Below are 12,170 nucleotides of genomic sequence, written 5' to 3'. Positions count from 1 at the left end.
TATCAATAAAGACTGGGTTTTGACTGGAGTTTCCTGTGCTCGAAAGTATTAAGTGCACAAGTTTAATATTATCATATGTTTTTATGAATTTCAGGTGTCATGTAGTGTATATAGCAGATGTGGATTCATAATAGAGAAATTAAAACGGACTTAAAACTGTTTTTACAGCATCAATATGTCTGACATTGTGATCTACTTGGGGCGCCTGAGCCAAAATGGCTCGAACCCACATGAAATATCCAGGACAGTGACTGAAGTCATCAAATATCCTGACACTACCAGCATGGAGGGTCAACTATCACTGTTCCGGCTCTCTTCTTCTGTGAATTTCACTGATTATATTAAGCCAGTCTGTCTGGCTGCTGCTGATAGTGTATACGCTGCTGGTACAAAGAGCTGGATCACTGGATGGGGCGTGACCAGCTATCCAGGTGATCAAGGTTCAAAATTTTAAAGAAACAAGATGAAGTCTATTATGATGTTCTATATCTTTTTTTTATGTGATAGGAAACACGTATCCTAACATACTGCAGGAGCTGGAGACCACTGTAGTGGGCAACACTGAATGTCAAACGGTCTATGAAGGAATAGCAACAATCACAGACAAGATGCTATGTGCTGGAGGCGAGGCAGGGAAAGCCCCGTGTTTTGTAAGACATCAATCATTCACTTGACCATGCAGTATTTATCAAAATAACTTTTTTTGTTTTTGCAAAACTGAGGCTAGAGCTTATCTCTGTCTTCTCTGTCATTATCACTTCTGTTACTGTACAGGCGTAAGTATAAGTTGCTTGTCTTTGCAGGGAGATGATGGGAGTGCACTGGTCATTAAGCAGGGCTCCGTGTGGATTCAGATTGGATCTCCTCTCTTGACTGTTGCTTGTGGTCAAACTGGCTATCCTACAGTATACACCAGACTGTCTAAATTTCGGGACTGGATCAACAATTACACAAGTACAGCCAGACAGCCTGAATTGGTGCCAACAATCCCCTACAGTCCTCAGCCTGAATTGGTCTCAATCCCCTACAGTCCTCAGCCTGAATTGGTCCTAATGCCCTACAGTCCTGAGCCTGAAATGGTCCCAGACCCCTTCATTCCTTCTATCTTTGATAAAGGCTCAGTCAACCTCCTCTCATTTTCCCTTGCTCTCACCGTCTCCATTGTACCTCTCATCTTCTTTTGCTTTTTTTAAAGATTGTGAGAGCCACGATCATTTTATATAAACTTTTCAACGCTCTTTCTTTAATAGGTGTAACAGTTAATAGGTGTTTCTTCTTATAATCTTTTCTTTGATATAAACATTTATGTTAATTCTGGGGGCTTAGCACGTTGAACACAAATAAATCAGTACCTGTAGTAACTGATCACACATTTTCCTTGACTTAATGATTCATTAAATGATTTTATTAAAATACAAAATGTTTTGATCCCCGTACTATGCAAGGAAAAAATATTTTAAAGTGGCATTTGTACAGCTAAAATTCTTTACAAAAGCGTAACAAATGTATTGCATGTATAGTGTCCACAATGCATCATTTTGTTTGGCCCAGCCAAAAAAAAAATCCATACTTCCATCCATAATATAACTTTAATAAAAGAAAGAAAATGTAGCAAAATAGTCTTTCTTGTGTCCTTAAAACACACACACTTTTAAATAAAACTTTAACATCTTTTCAGACGATGTCTCTCCCGTGTTCAGGAGACAAGCAGAGAATGGTTTTTGTGAATGCCTTTTTAAAGTTGACTTTTTAAAGCCTTTTCTTGGCTTAATAAGAGACAGGAAATGGCAGGTTAGAAGAGTTGGAGACAGGACCAGAAAGAGACCTCACAAACCAGGAATTTTACTTTCTTTTATATTGTACACTTTACTATAGTATAAGTATACATGACCATTCAAAAAAAGTCAATGCCAGAAATAACTCAAGTGATTACTTTTATTTGCTACATAAACTTTATTTTACACACTGGGTATACTTTTTTTGGGGTGGTGTGTTCACTCTATTAAGAGACATGCACTACTTTTACTATGATGTAACCACAGTTAGTTTTGAGAATTCAAAAAAAAAAAAAAAAAAAAAAAAAAAAAAAAGAAAAAACCCCAACAAATTTAATATACATTATTTTATTTTCAAAACTACAGAAACCACATTATACACATTTGAGACACTTAAATAGAAGTACAAACTAACAATTGTAAAACACACAAAAAGAGAAGGAACTTATAAAGAAATCCGACCCATCCTACAATAACGGGATGTGTTTTTTACTAATTACGGATCGATTCATTGGAGCAGGTTTGCTTGTTTGAACTTGTGTGAGCTTGAAGAAAGCACTGTATCACGATGAAACAGGTCGCGGGGAAAGGCACTTGCCGTCTAGTCGCTCTCTCCGTCGTCACTGATGATTCCCTGCAGGTTGGCCCAGGCCGCTCCTCTCCTGCGTCCCGTGTTCGTGTGGCTCCCTCCACTGTCAGAGTCTGAGTCCACAACACGCTTATAGGCGGAGGCGGAGGCGGAGGCGGGGGGCCAGGCTGCTGCAGCTGCTCTCCTTCTGGGACGTCCTGACGAACAAAAGTTTCATTTCATTAGGTTTAACCGAAAAACAAAGTAAATCAGATTGGAAATTGAACGATTAGATTAGTTTTTCGGTTAAACCTAATGAAATGAAACTTTTAGCTACAGTAGTGTATAATACAAATAAGTATCTGTCTTAAATCGCGATACTACGGTTTACATCAGTTAAATGCCCGTGACACTGAAGACACAACGAACAACGACACAATTAAAACTGACATGTACCCTATGGCGTAAAGGCTACGGCCTGGATCTGATGCACTGCTATAAATCATCCTTTAGATCTACAGGTCCTATGTCCTGAGATACAAATCACATGAAAAACTAAGGTGAAATACATTGTAAAGATGGTGACATCAGATGAATGATTTTGTTAAATTTTGTAACAAGAGGTTCCAGCTCTTTTATTGTAAGCGTGTGAAATGGGGCAGAATGGTGCTACACTTGAATCCTTCATTCGCACGCTTTGTTTAAGGTTGTCACCCAGGTGCTTGATCTCCATTTCTAAGCAGCGTTCTCTAAAATGTATACAAACAGTAGATGCGATCTTTAAGTGCCATTACCCTGAGTGGTGATGATGTTGCTGGCATCCAGCTCAGCCAGTTCCTGTGCTTCTTCTCTCTTTAGTCGAGCTTTTTTACATTTCTCTATGGAGGGCTGACCTGGGACAGACATATTTCATAGGTAATAACTGCGCGCTTGCACAGACATTCTTTAAAACGTGCACAAAAAAAAAAAATCTCTTAATTTAATAATCTCTTGTTTTTTTTCTTCAGTAATGTTATTTACTATTTTACAATAGGAGAAAGTGCACTTAAAGGTCACCTAGTTAAGAAATTGAAGGAATGCAACTTTGCATGTGCATATTTATGATAGCATTGAGCGTGAGTTTGCATGCTGACCTTCCACACCCAGCTCCTCCAGCTCTTTTTTCAGCACAGCCACCTTGGCCTTCACTGATCGGCAGCCATCTAACAGCTTCTTGTAGTTCCGTCTCACACCACAGAGGGAGATGTAGCGCTTCAGCCTGGACACGGCCTTATTTTCTTCATCCTGAAGGACAAAAGTTATTGTCAAATCAAAAATTGGGTTTGATGAATGACAGCACGTCGTCCGCTTATGAGAGAATCAAACTCAAATAGTTTGACCAATTCTGGTTCAAAAAAATTGTAAAAATAAAATAATTAAATACTGAGATAGCTTTAAAATTATCCACAAAACATCACACACACAATAAATACACCACTGTGTGTGTTGGTAAAATATATGCCTTCCTTTATATTATTTTTTCTTTATGTCTTGTATTTTTTCAATTAATTAATTTGTTTTATACGGCACTAAACTGCCCCACCTGTCGAGGCACTAAACTCTTGACACAGACAGAGAACATAATATTGTCAAATCAATGTGACAATTTGAAATATTTAAATATCTTGCAAAAAAAAAAAAAACAACAACAACAAATGTCAAAAGTATTTTATGCTCACCCAGGCTGAAACATTGCGAAATTTTCATTCATTAAGACTTAAAATGTCTTAACTGTACCTTTTTGATTAATTTAATATTTAAAACTATTAAAAACTTAAGCAAAAAAACAATTTCCTGACCCCACACTTCTGAAGAGTAATATAGAGTACTCTTACTTATTTCAATTACTTAAACATATCTCACAGTAGTGAAAAAGGTCATTTTTGTGACGCGAGCTGTTCTTGCCTTTCCTCTGCTGGTGTTCTCCTTCTCCTTACTGCTCTTCTTCTTTTTCGGGCTTTTCTTTCCCTCCTTCTTGTCCTTCTCTTGTTCGTCGTCCTCCTCCAGTGAAGGGAGAGATGAGGAGTCAGAGTCCTCTGCGGCCTCCTCCTGATTGTCCTGTACTTTCTCTTCTGTCAAAGAGAGACATCAATGTAAGGAAGGAGTTTGAACATACTCCCGCTTTGACCTCTGAGGGACTCTTACCGTGTTTCTCCTTGTCTTTTGAGGACGAATTAGCAGCATCCCCTTTTCTCTCTTTTTCCTCTTCACTGCTGTCACTTTCAGAGTTCTTCTTGTCATTTCTCTCGTTACTCTCCTCTTCACTCTCAGAGCTGCTGCCAAAAACCTCTCTCTCCACTTCTTTCACAATATCCCTCTCGACTGGCTTCGTTTTTCTGACATCTTTTCTTTTACTTGGCGTCTTCACTTTGCTTTTTACTTTTTCATCCTCAGAATCGCTGGAAGCCGCTTTATCACTGATTTCCCCCTCGCTGTCTGAAACCTTTTTCTTTTCTTTCGCTGGTTGCTTTAGCCTTTCCTCATCCTCCTCCTCTTCATCAGAATCGTCCAACTCCTCATCTTCATCACTTTCCTGCCCCTTCCCTTTTTTCTTCTGTCTCTTTTTCTTCTCACTGTCCCCTTTTGCTTTGCTCTGTCTCTTATTCTGAGTTTTCTTCCTAACGCTCTTTTCCTCTTGCTCCTCCTCACTGTCTTTATCTTCCTCCTCTTTTTGTTCTCCCTCGTTCATAGCTTTCTCTATTCCAGAGTCAGGGGAATCTGGACAAGAGAGATTATACAAGTGACTCATGCAGCATTCAATAAGTGAAAAACAAAAACAAATCTCAACCAATCAGCTCTGCAGTTACCTGGAGAAGACTCCTCCAGCCGTGATCTTTTTGTCTTTACCACCATTTTATTCTCTTCATCCCCATCATCCTCATCCCTTTTCCTTTTGCTCTGGTTCTTCGAAGCATTCACACTCTTAATAAGAGGCTCATCATCGCTGCTTTCCTGGAGAGTGAAGGTGGATGTCACTTTTACTGACAAATCACATTACCAGACGAGCCAAACAGAAACCTCAGATATATTCAAAAGCACTGATTGCCTCAAGAAAAGTAACCATCAGTAAATTTAACGTTTCTTCATTTGCATTAAATTTGCATATCAGATTATAACAGAAAATGTTACAATTCATCCCAGTCTATTTAATAAGATTTTAAACATCTTCCATCCTAACCACTTTATGAGTACGTTTTCACACAAAAAAAGCAGAATCACCAAAATAACCAAAGCATGGGACTTAGCAAAAGGTCATTTTTTGACAGATAAATTATGTTAAGATTGCACGACTTCGATATCTTTTCTTCACCTGCATCTTTAAAAGTTCCTCCTCTACAATCTTCTTCATCAGCTCTCTGTCCTTGACGCTGAGAGACTCTCTCCCCACCTTTTCCAGGTACCTCCTCCGAAGAATGCCTATAGTAAGAGTGCTGAAAGATGGCGCGTGTCAATGAACGCAAAACTGCAAATCTGATACATACATACATACATACATACATATCGATGTGAAATAGCTATAGTCGTAACAACTCGCGGCAGACCGTAACCAAAACACGAGTGCACCTTCACTTGAGTGCCTTGTGCATGAACCCGAGTGATGCACACGCGTTTGAGCAGTCTTTATGTAAAAGCACTCAAGCATGCTACTGTACTACAGTAACCAAACTTCCTTCAAGCTCTTTTTGACGTAATCTGCGTCACAAATCATTATAGTGTGACTTGACTGCATTTATTTACGACACCTGCAAATCAAAGCGCTTGCTAAAATCTTACGCTAACCACCCCTTTATTATGTTTCTTTTCCTGTCGTGTCACACGACGACGCGAGAGCAGACACGCGTTATCGCATTTCTCAAGCGACGGTTCATTTTTGTTCAGTCCCGAGTTACTAACATAGCCGTCTTTGATGCGCAACGCTGGTGACTTCCGTTTAGAGAGCGCTTTCGACGCTGCCTTGCACTCGCAGTTTACCTGAGGTCCGAGCACCCGTGCAGTTCTCTCTCCACGAACTTTCGGATCGCGTCCTCTTCTTTGGCCATGTTTTCCTACACATTTGCGCCACTTTTTACTCCAGTGCGTAAGCGCGCCGCCCTGCCTTGGCGCGCTTTGCTGTGCACTACGTTACCTCACGTCATCGCGCATCATTTCCGCTAGATTTGTTTACGTAATAGACACAATATTAACGATGAAGTTTCGTGTACGTTTATTAAAACTCTAGTGTCGACCTAACGTTACTGTATATGTATGATTTTGTGTTCTGAATCATTTCCCTTTGCTACTTGTAAAGACTGAATAAAATAACAAGGGTTTTAACAAAAAGCATTTTTATTGACAATGTTAATGGAATATTAATTCCAGATGATTAAAATTCCAAAACAATATCCGGACGGCATTCCACATGGTTTCATTGGCAGAATTAAGGGGTGTTTTTTTGGTCTAGGACAGTGAGTGCATACATTTATGGCTTACATTTGTCAATAAAACATAAATCATTTAGTGAAGGGGTTTGTGATTCAAAGGAGCATTCTAGAAAAGATGAAATAGATTTTTTTTTACTGCATGTGTGGCAACAAGTCTAACCCAAGTCTTAAACAGAGGTCTGTTTAAGAATGCATCGTTACACTACGCTAGAAACTACTGCAATCTTTTAAGCCAAAACCATGTTAGTTTTATAAATATTAACACGCTCGTTGAAAATGTTAAACACCAATCGCGAGGCACAGTTGTGTAAAATGATTTACTTGTTATGTTTTCCTTTTAAGTTACAAAAAAAGGATGTTTAAAACCGGACCCGCTGCTATCTATGGCTGCAACAACAAGCTTTGCGCATTTGGTCAGTTTCCCAGAAGATCTGACAGTCTCAGACGACACCTCTGCCGTGTACCTCTCAAGTCAGCATACATCGCACGTTACCATTAATCACCAAAACATACACTTTCACACGGTCCGTACAAACAAAACAAAAAAAATACAACTTGCTTCACATTGAATCTTGAAAAAGTGAAAATTCTGGACAATAAATTAACTGGATAATAAATTAAATTTAACAAAAAAAAAAGGAAAAAAGGTCATGTAAATGTACCTCTTAGAAAAAAAAAAAATACAACTGTACCACACTGTGGCAACTTCAGAATTATTTCTAAACTAGCCCATAATAACCCCTACCCCTCCCATTTCAGTGCAGTATTAATGATACCAAAGCTGTCTTTCTTTCCTCAAACAACCTTTCCATTGTTCACATGCATATTGGTCGTACAATGTCTTTGTATGGTTCGGATTCAGTCTTTGTAGACAGTCTGCTGTCCGTGACCCCTCTCATCATGCATTATATGCCTCCGCACGTGGATACGCCTCACCCGCCTATCCCCGCCTCCTACACCTGCCCCTTCCTCTTCTGCCTGGCCCACACCCGGCGACGAGACGCCCCCCGACTCCAGCAGGGCCATGCCTCCCGAACCCGAGCCTCGTCCATTTTCATAGATCAAAATGTTGAGTGTCTCCTCAAAGATACGAGCTTCTGGGAACTCAACCTACGCGAACAGACGAAGAGAAAAGTTAGAAGACATTTATACACATAGACGAGAGAGTTCAGATCTCTTTTGCTCACTTTGGTCTGTTTCTTCTCAGTGGCATAAACAATAGAAGTGCAGCAGACTTCGGCAATCTTGCGTCCCTCGCCGTAAAAAGACCAGCAGCATATCTCATCTCCCAACACATCTTTGATGAACAGCACTCTGCCATTGAAGCGCAGCCCCAGCTTATCAAACAGCTCGATGTTCTTCAGGAGGTTATCATCAGAGTTGCTGGGGAAACAGGGTCAATTTTTTATTTTTTTTTTGAAAAACAGCACTTTTTATAAATATTTGGCATGGTATTATTTTTTTTTTAATTCAAAATCAAACTCCTGATTACAAGGGATCGCTGAGTCAAAAATGCGTGTATGACTACAGTTGTTAATTTATATTCAGAATAGTATGAACGAGGCACATTATGATTCACATGCTTTATAAAATGAGAAGGTGGTAAACTAAGAAAAGTTGGTAAACTTTATAAAAAAAAAAGAAATAAAAAAAAAAAAGTCTGAATGTACCTGGTATAGGAGTATTTATTGTTCCCTCTGTTATTCTGCAGTTTCACCACTGGCTGTAATGAGGAAAAGATTATTTATGAAATGAAGAATCTCCGTACCATTATTGAGCTCTATACTATATGCTCATATAAAGCAGTTCATATACATATATATGTATACACACACACACACATTTAAAAATCAACAGACACAAATAAATAAAGAATAATAAAATAAACCCCCTTAAATGTATATTTTGACAGTCCTGAAAGAGAACATATAGCAAAAATCCCCAAAATCATATTATTTGTTAAAAAAATGTAGTGTTCCATTAAAAAAAAAAAAAAAAAAAAAAAACCCTTTTAGACTTTTGAAAACAATAGGCATCATTTACTTGGTAACTCTTTAAATGGTTACAGAAAAAAGTTGGATATTACAAACTAAATGTGTGGTAGTGTGTGATTTGGAACCTGAACAGAAACTTGTGCCACATTGCTAGGAGATGCATGAAAAAAAACCTCACAAGAACAAGCATTCTAAAATCAGCTCAAAATATAAAATGTGTTTGACATCTTCTGACTGGATTAAATCATAGTTTGAAAAAAAAACCAAAAAAACAAGCAACTCCAGATCTGGGAAAAGAGATAACATTTTTCTTGTGTTGTTTTGGTCTAAATGGGAAGTAAACATTCTGCTGTGTCATCTCACCTTCCTACAGGTGGCTATCATCCTCTGTTCCTCTTTGGCTGAAGTGATCATAGGAATGTGACACCCCCTGCAGACATCCCTGCGTTTCTGCATCAACATCAAGCAAGCCATTAGTAAGTGACAGACCAACATTCAAACAGCCGTATTTAACTTCTCTACAAACGCATTCTACTTCGGTAGATGGCACAGAAACCTGCTCCAGAGGACCCTCTAACCTGTAATGTGGTGAGGCAGTGCTGCACAAGACCCTGGAGCCTGTAGTACTGCGCCTCCTTCAACACCTCCTCTAGCTCCCGTGTGCTCTCCGGCAAAGGAACTGTCCCGTCCCGCAGGAAGTTCAGCACAAGGGAAAAGTGTCTCCCGCATCTGTCCAGTACCACCCAGCCTTAAAACAAGTGAAGAAATACTTAAAAACATGCATCTCTGATCTAGTGTCCGCATCTAGAATAATGCTTGGGAAAAGGGGGACCAAATTAACAGCTTTTGTACTAGACTAGGTACACTTGCATATAGTATTTCAAATAATTTATTAGGAAGTGTCTTGGAGACGCTGCGACAGGATACATTTTTTTCAGTTTCTTAATGTAATTACTTGATAATGATGAGATCAGTATAACAAGATTTCCTCATGCTTTCTCTTACCCTCATAGTCTATGGTGACTTCTGTGCTCCCGTCACAAATACTCCTGAGCAGACTGTCCTCTTTGGTGAGCGTCTGGACCGTGGTGTAGTGGAGAGTTCCCCCCACGTTGAGCTTGACGTACTTACTCCCTGCCAGGCTCCTGCCGGCCTTTTCTTCCCCAACATGGCCGGAGGATGACGCGGACACAGTCACCACATTCCCGCCGGATGATCCAGATGCCTCGGCAGACATCAGGGGAGTAGAAACCAAACACTGCTTACTTGCTGCCTGGAGATATAAAGCACACACATACGGAGCAGACAGAGTTACGGGCTGACTGTTAGGAGATGTTTTTAGCAGTACTGAGTCATTCTGAAATGTTGCGGTTAAAGGACAGTTCATCCAAACTTGGACATTGTAAATGTTTCCTCGCTCTCATGACGCTTCAAACGGCATTGTTTTCTTTTTTCTATGGAAAACAAAAAGTGAGTATCTGAAGAATATACTCGTTTTCATTGATGTAATGAAACTGGACTGGCGCTGTCAAAGATCAACAGGCATCATAAAACCATCACGAAAAATATCCATATTAATTGTATATATATATATATATATATATATATATATATATATATATATATATATATATATATATATATATATAAACTGCATCTTCTCCCGAATGGCACTACAGTGAGACACAGAGAAGACAAATTATTGAATAAAGTCGTTATTTTTATTTTCTTCGCGTACACCAACTATTCTCGTTGCTTCATAACATTCAGATTAAAGCACTGATGGCAGATTTACTATTTTAACAATGTTTTTCATACTTCACTGGATCTTTGACAGTGCAATTTACTTTGCCGTGAATGGGACGGACGTCTCAAAGCATCTTAAACAAAGCTTTTACAGGTTTAGACCAACATGGGGGTAAGTGATTAATGACAACTTTTATTTTGGGGTGGAGTATCCCAGCTAAGAAAAAAAAAATCCAACTTTCCACTGAAGGACAATATTTATAGTGAAGAGAATCTGTTTATACGATTGCAAAATGATCATATGTTTTCAAAAAACTTGGAATACAGCATACAGGTCACATGGATACTTTTACGATGTTTTTATAGTTTTGGAAGCATGACAGACCCAGTCCCCATACAAAAAGGGCTTTCCAAAAATCTTTGCAAAAACCCATCTTTTGTGTTCTGCTTACTTACTCGCATGCTTACAAAATAATAAGTTATGTAAATAATATTAAAACATTATTTTCTGTCTGACTCTGAACTATTCCTATAATTTTCCAGCAGGACATCAAAGCAATCTCTAGTGATTACTCACAGGATTTCACATATGTACATAAAATATTACGAGAGCAAAATAAACCAATAAATGTTGTGACATCTTTAGAGATGTGTGTGAACAAGGTGACAGTACACCATTATTTACAGTCATAAACTGCACACCAACCCCAGAACTTTGAGAACAACTGAAACGATATCCGAAAACAAACAAAAAAAAACATCTAGAAAATCAGAAATATATTATAAAAATTACAAAGCAATGTTTTTCATTATTCGTCAAACTAGAGAATTCAAAATTCTCACTGGGGTATGCCTAAAAAAATAAAACATAAGGGATTTCTAACAGCACCCCTTTAGTGTGCTTTACCCCCGAGGCTTGTGAATATCTGTCCAGTCCACTGGGGAGGCCACAGATGTGTTTCTGTACTGATATCAGAGGAAATGGACAGAATTAGGTCAACACATTCAGTAAGACCTTAACACCAGCTGAGAGACCTCGCTAATCCTCGTCTAGACCACACCAAATATATTTCCCACCGTCCACTGCCCATTTAACGACTTGACAAGTGAGGGTTAAAGGGAAACACGTCCACATAACCTGCCTAGTGAACATGATGTCTGTGTCTTATACTGATAAGCTCATTAGCCCCTGAGCTAGCTCTTGATAACATTAGTATGGCTGTCAACGAGCAAACACTCACCGAGCTGGGTCCCCGCGGTAAGGTGCACAAAGTATAAAGTACTCGCGACGAACAGTTACATCTATAACACTAAACCTGAAATTATTTTTCACCAAATCATAATTTCCTCTGTTGTCTTGCAGCACGACTCTCTTCTTCCTCTTTCTTGCTTGTTGTGGGTTGACAATGGCTGCTTCCCCTCGCGAGGAGTGTCTTTCGTTGACTGATTGGTCCACCTCGACGTCAGTCAAGCGAGTTAATCCCGCCTCCAGCCTGAATTCAGCCAATCGTAAAGCCGCTTTTGTCAGGTCGACTTTATCTTCTTGTGACAAAATTTCGTTTGCATTTATTTTTTAATTTTTGTCTTGGGAACGTGAAAAACGTAAAAGAACGTACCGTATATTCAA

The 12,170-nt window shown here is 39.1% G+C and overlaps 3 protein-coding genes across 5 annotated transcripts in view; 1 reads left to right on the top strand and 2 right to left on the bottom strand.

The window, feature by feature from the left end:
• The window catches only part of LOC122337411 (chymotrypsin-like protease CTRL-1), a 3,168-nt gene extending 1,557 nt beyond the window's left edge, over positions 1-1,611 (top strand). The window contains exons 3-6 of the mRNA XM_043233777.1: positions 1-45; positions 169-431; positions 508-650; positions 804-1,611. The exon at positions 1-45 is cut by the window's left edge and continues 124 nt beyond it. Coding sequence (XP_043089712.1) covers positions 1-45; positions 169-431; positions 508-650; positions 804-1,193 — 841 coding nt within the window. The 3' untranslated portion in view covers positions 1,194-1,611. The remainder of the gene's footprint in view (positions 46-168; positions 432-507; positions 651-803) is intronic.
• Positions 1,612-2,107: 496 nt separating this feature from the next.
• hirip3 (HIRA interacting protein 3) lies at positions 2,108-6,512 on the bottom strand. Of its 2 annotated transcripts, XM_043233760.1 has the most exons (8): positions 6,355-6,512; positions 5,693-5,813; positions 5,190-5,334; positions 4,528-5,100; positions 4,288-4,454; positions 3,477-3,627; positions 3,138-3,236; positions 2,108-2,561 (listed from the first exon to the last, which is right to left on the bottom strand). In XM_043233760.1, the coding sequence occupies exons 1-8, from the start codon at positions 6,420-6,422 to the stop codon at positions 2,377-2,379; spliced, it is 1,509 nt and encodes a 502-aa protein (XP_043089695.1). In that variant the 5' UTR covers positions 6,423-6,512; the 3' UTR covers positions 2,108-2,376. The 2 variants fall into 2 exon arrangements, with proteins under 2 accessions (XP_043089695.1, XP_043089696.1); XM_043233761.1 differs by lacking the exon at positions 3,138-3,236.
• A 178-nt stretch (positions 6,513-6,690) lies between these two features.
• On the bottom strand, positions 6,691-11,959 carry kctd13 (potassium channel tetramerization domain containing 13). 2 transcript variants are annotated; one of them, XM_043235947.1, is made up of 8 exons: positions 11,785-11,959; positions 11,451-11,509; positions 9,803-10,070; positions 9,376-9,545; positions 9,161-9,247; positions 8,474-8,526; positions 7,991-8,186; positions 6,691-7,913 (listed from the first exon to the last, which is right to left on the bottom strand). In XM_043235947.1, the coding sequence occupies exons 3-8, from the start codon at positions 10,032-10,034 to the stop codon at positions 7,662-7,664; spliced, it is 990 nt and encodes a 329-aa protein (XP_043091882.1). In that variant the 5' UTR covers positions 10,035-10,070; positions 11,451-11,509; positions 11,785-11,959; the 3' UTR covers positions 6,691-7,661. The 2 variants fall into 2 exon arrangements, with proteins under 2 accessions (XP_043091882.1, XP_043091881.1); XM_043235946.1 differs by lacking the exon at positions 11,451-11,509 and having other exon boundaries at positions 11,785-11,958.
• Positions 11,960-12,170: the final 211 nt, after the last annotated feature.

This window comes from Puntigrus tetrazona, chromosome 3 (genome assembly GCF_018831695.1).
Source record: "Puntigrus tetrazona isolate hp1 chromosome 3, ASM1883169v1, whole genome shotgun sequence".
Classification (NCBI taxonomy): Eukaryota; Metazoa; Chordata; class Actinopteri; order Cypriniformes; family Cyprinidae; genus Puntigrus; species Puntigrus tetrazona.
Note: the sequence above shows the minus strand (reverse complement) of the source record. Positions and strands in the feature narration are given on the sequence as shown.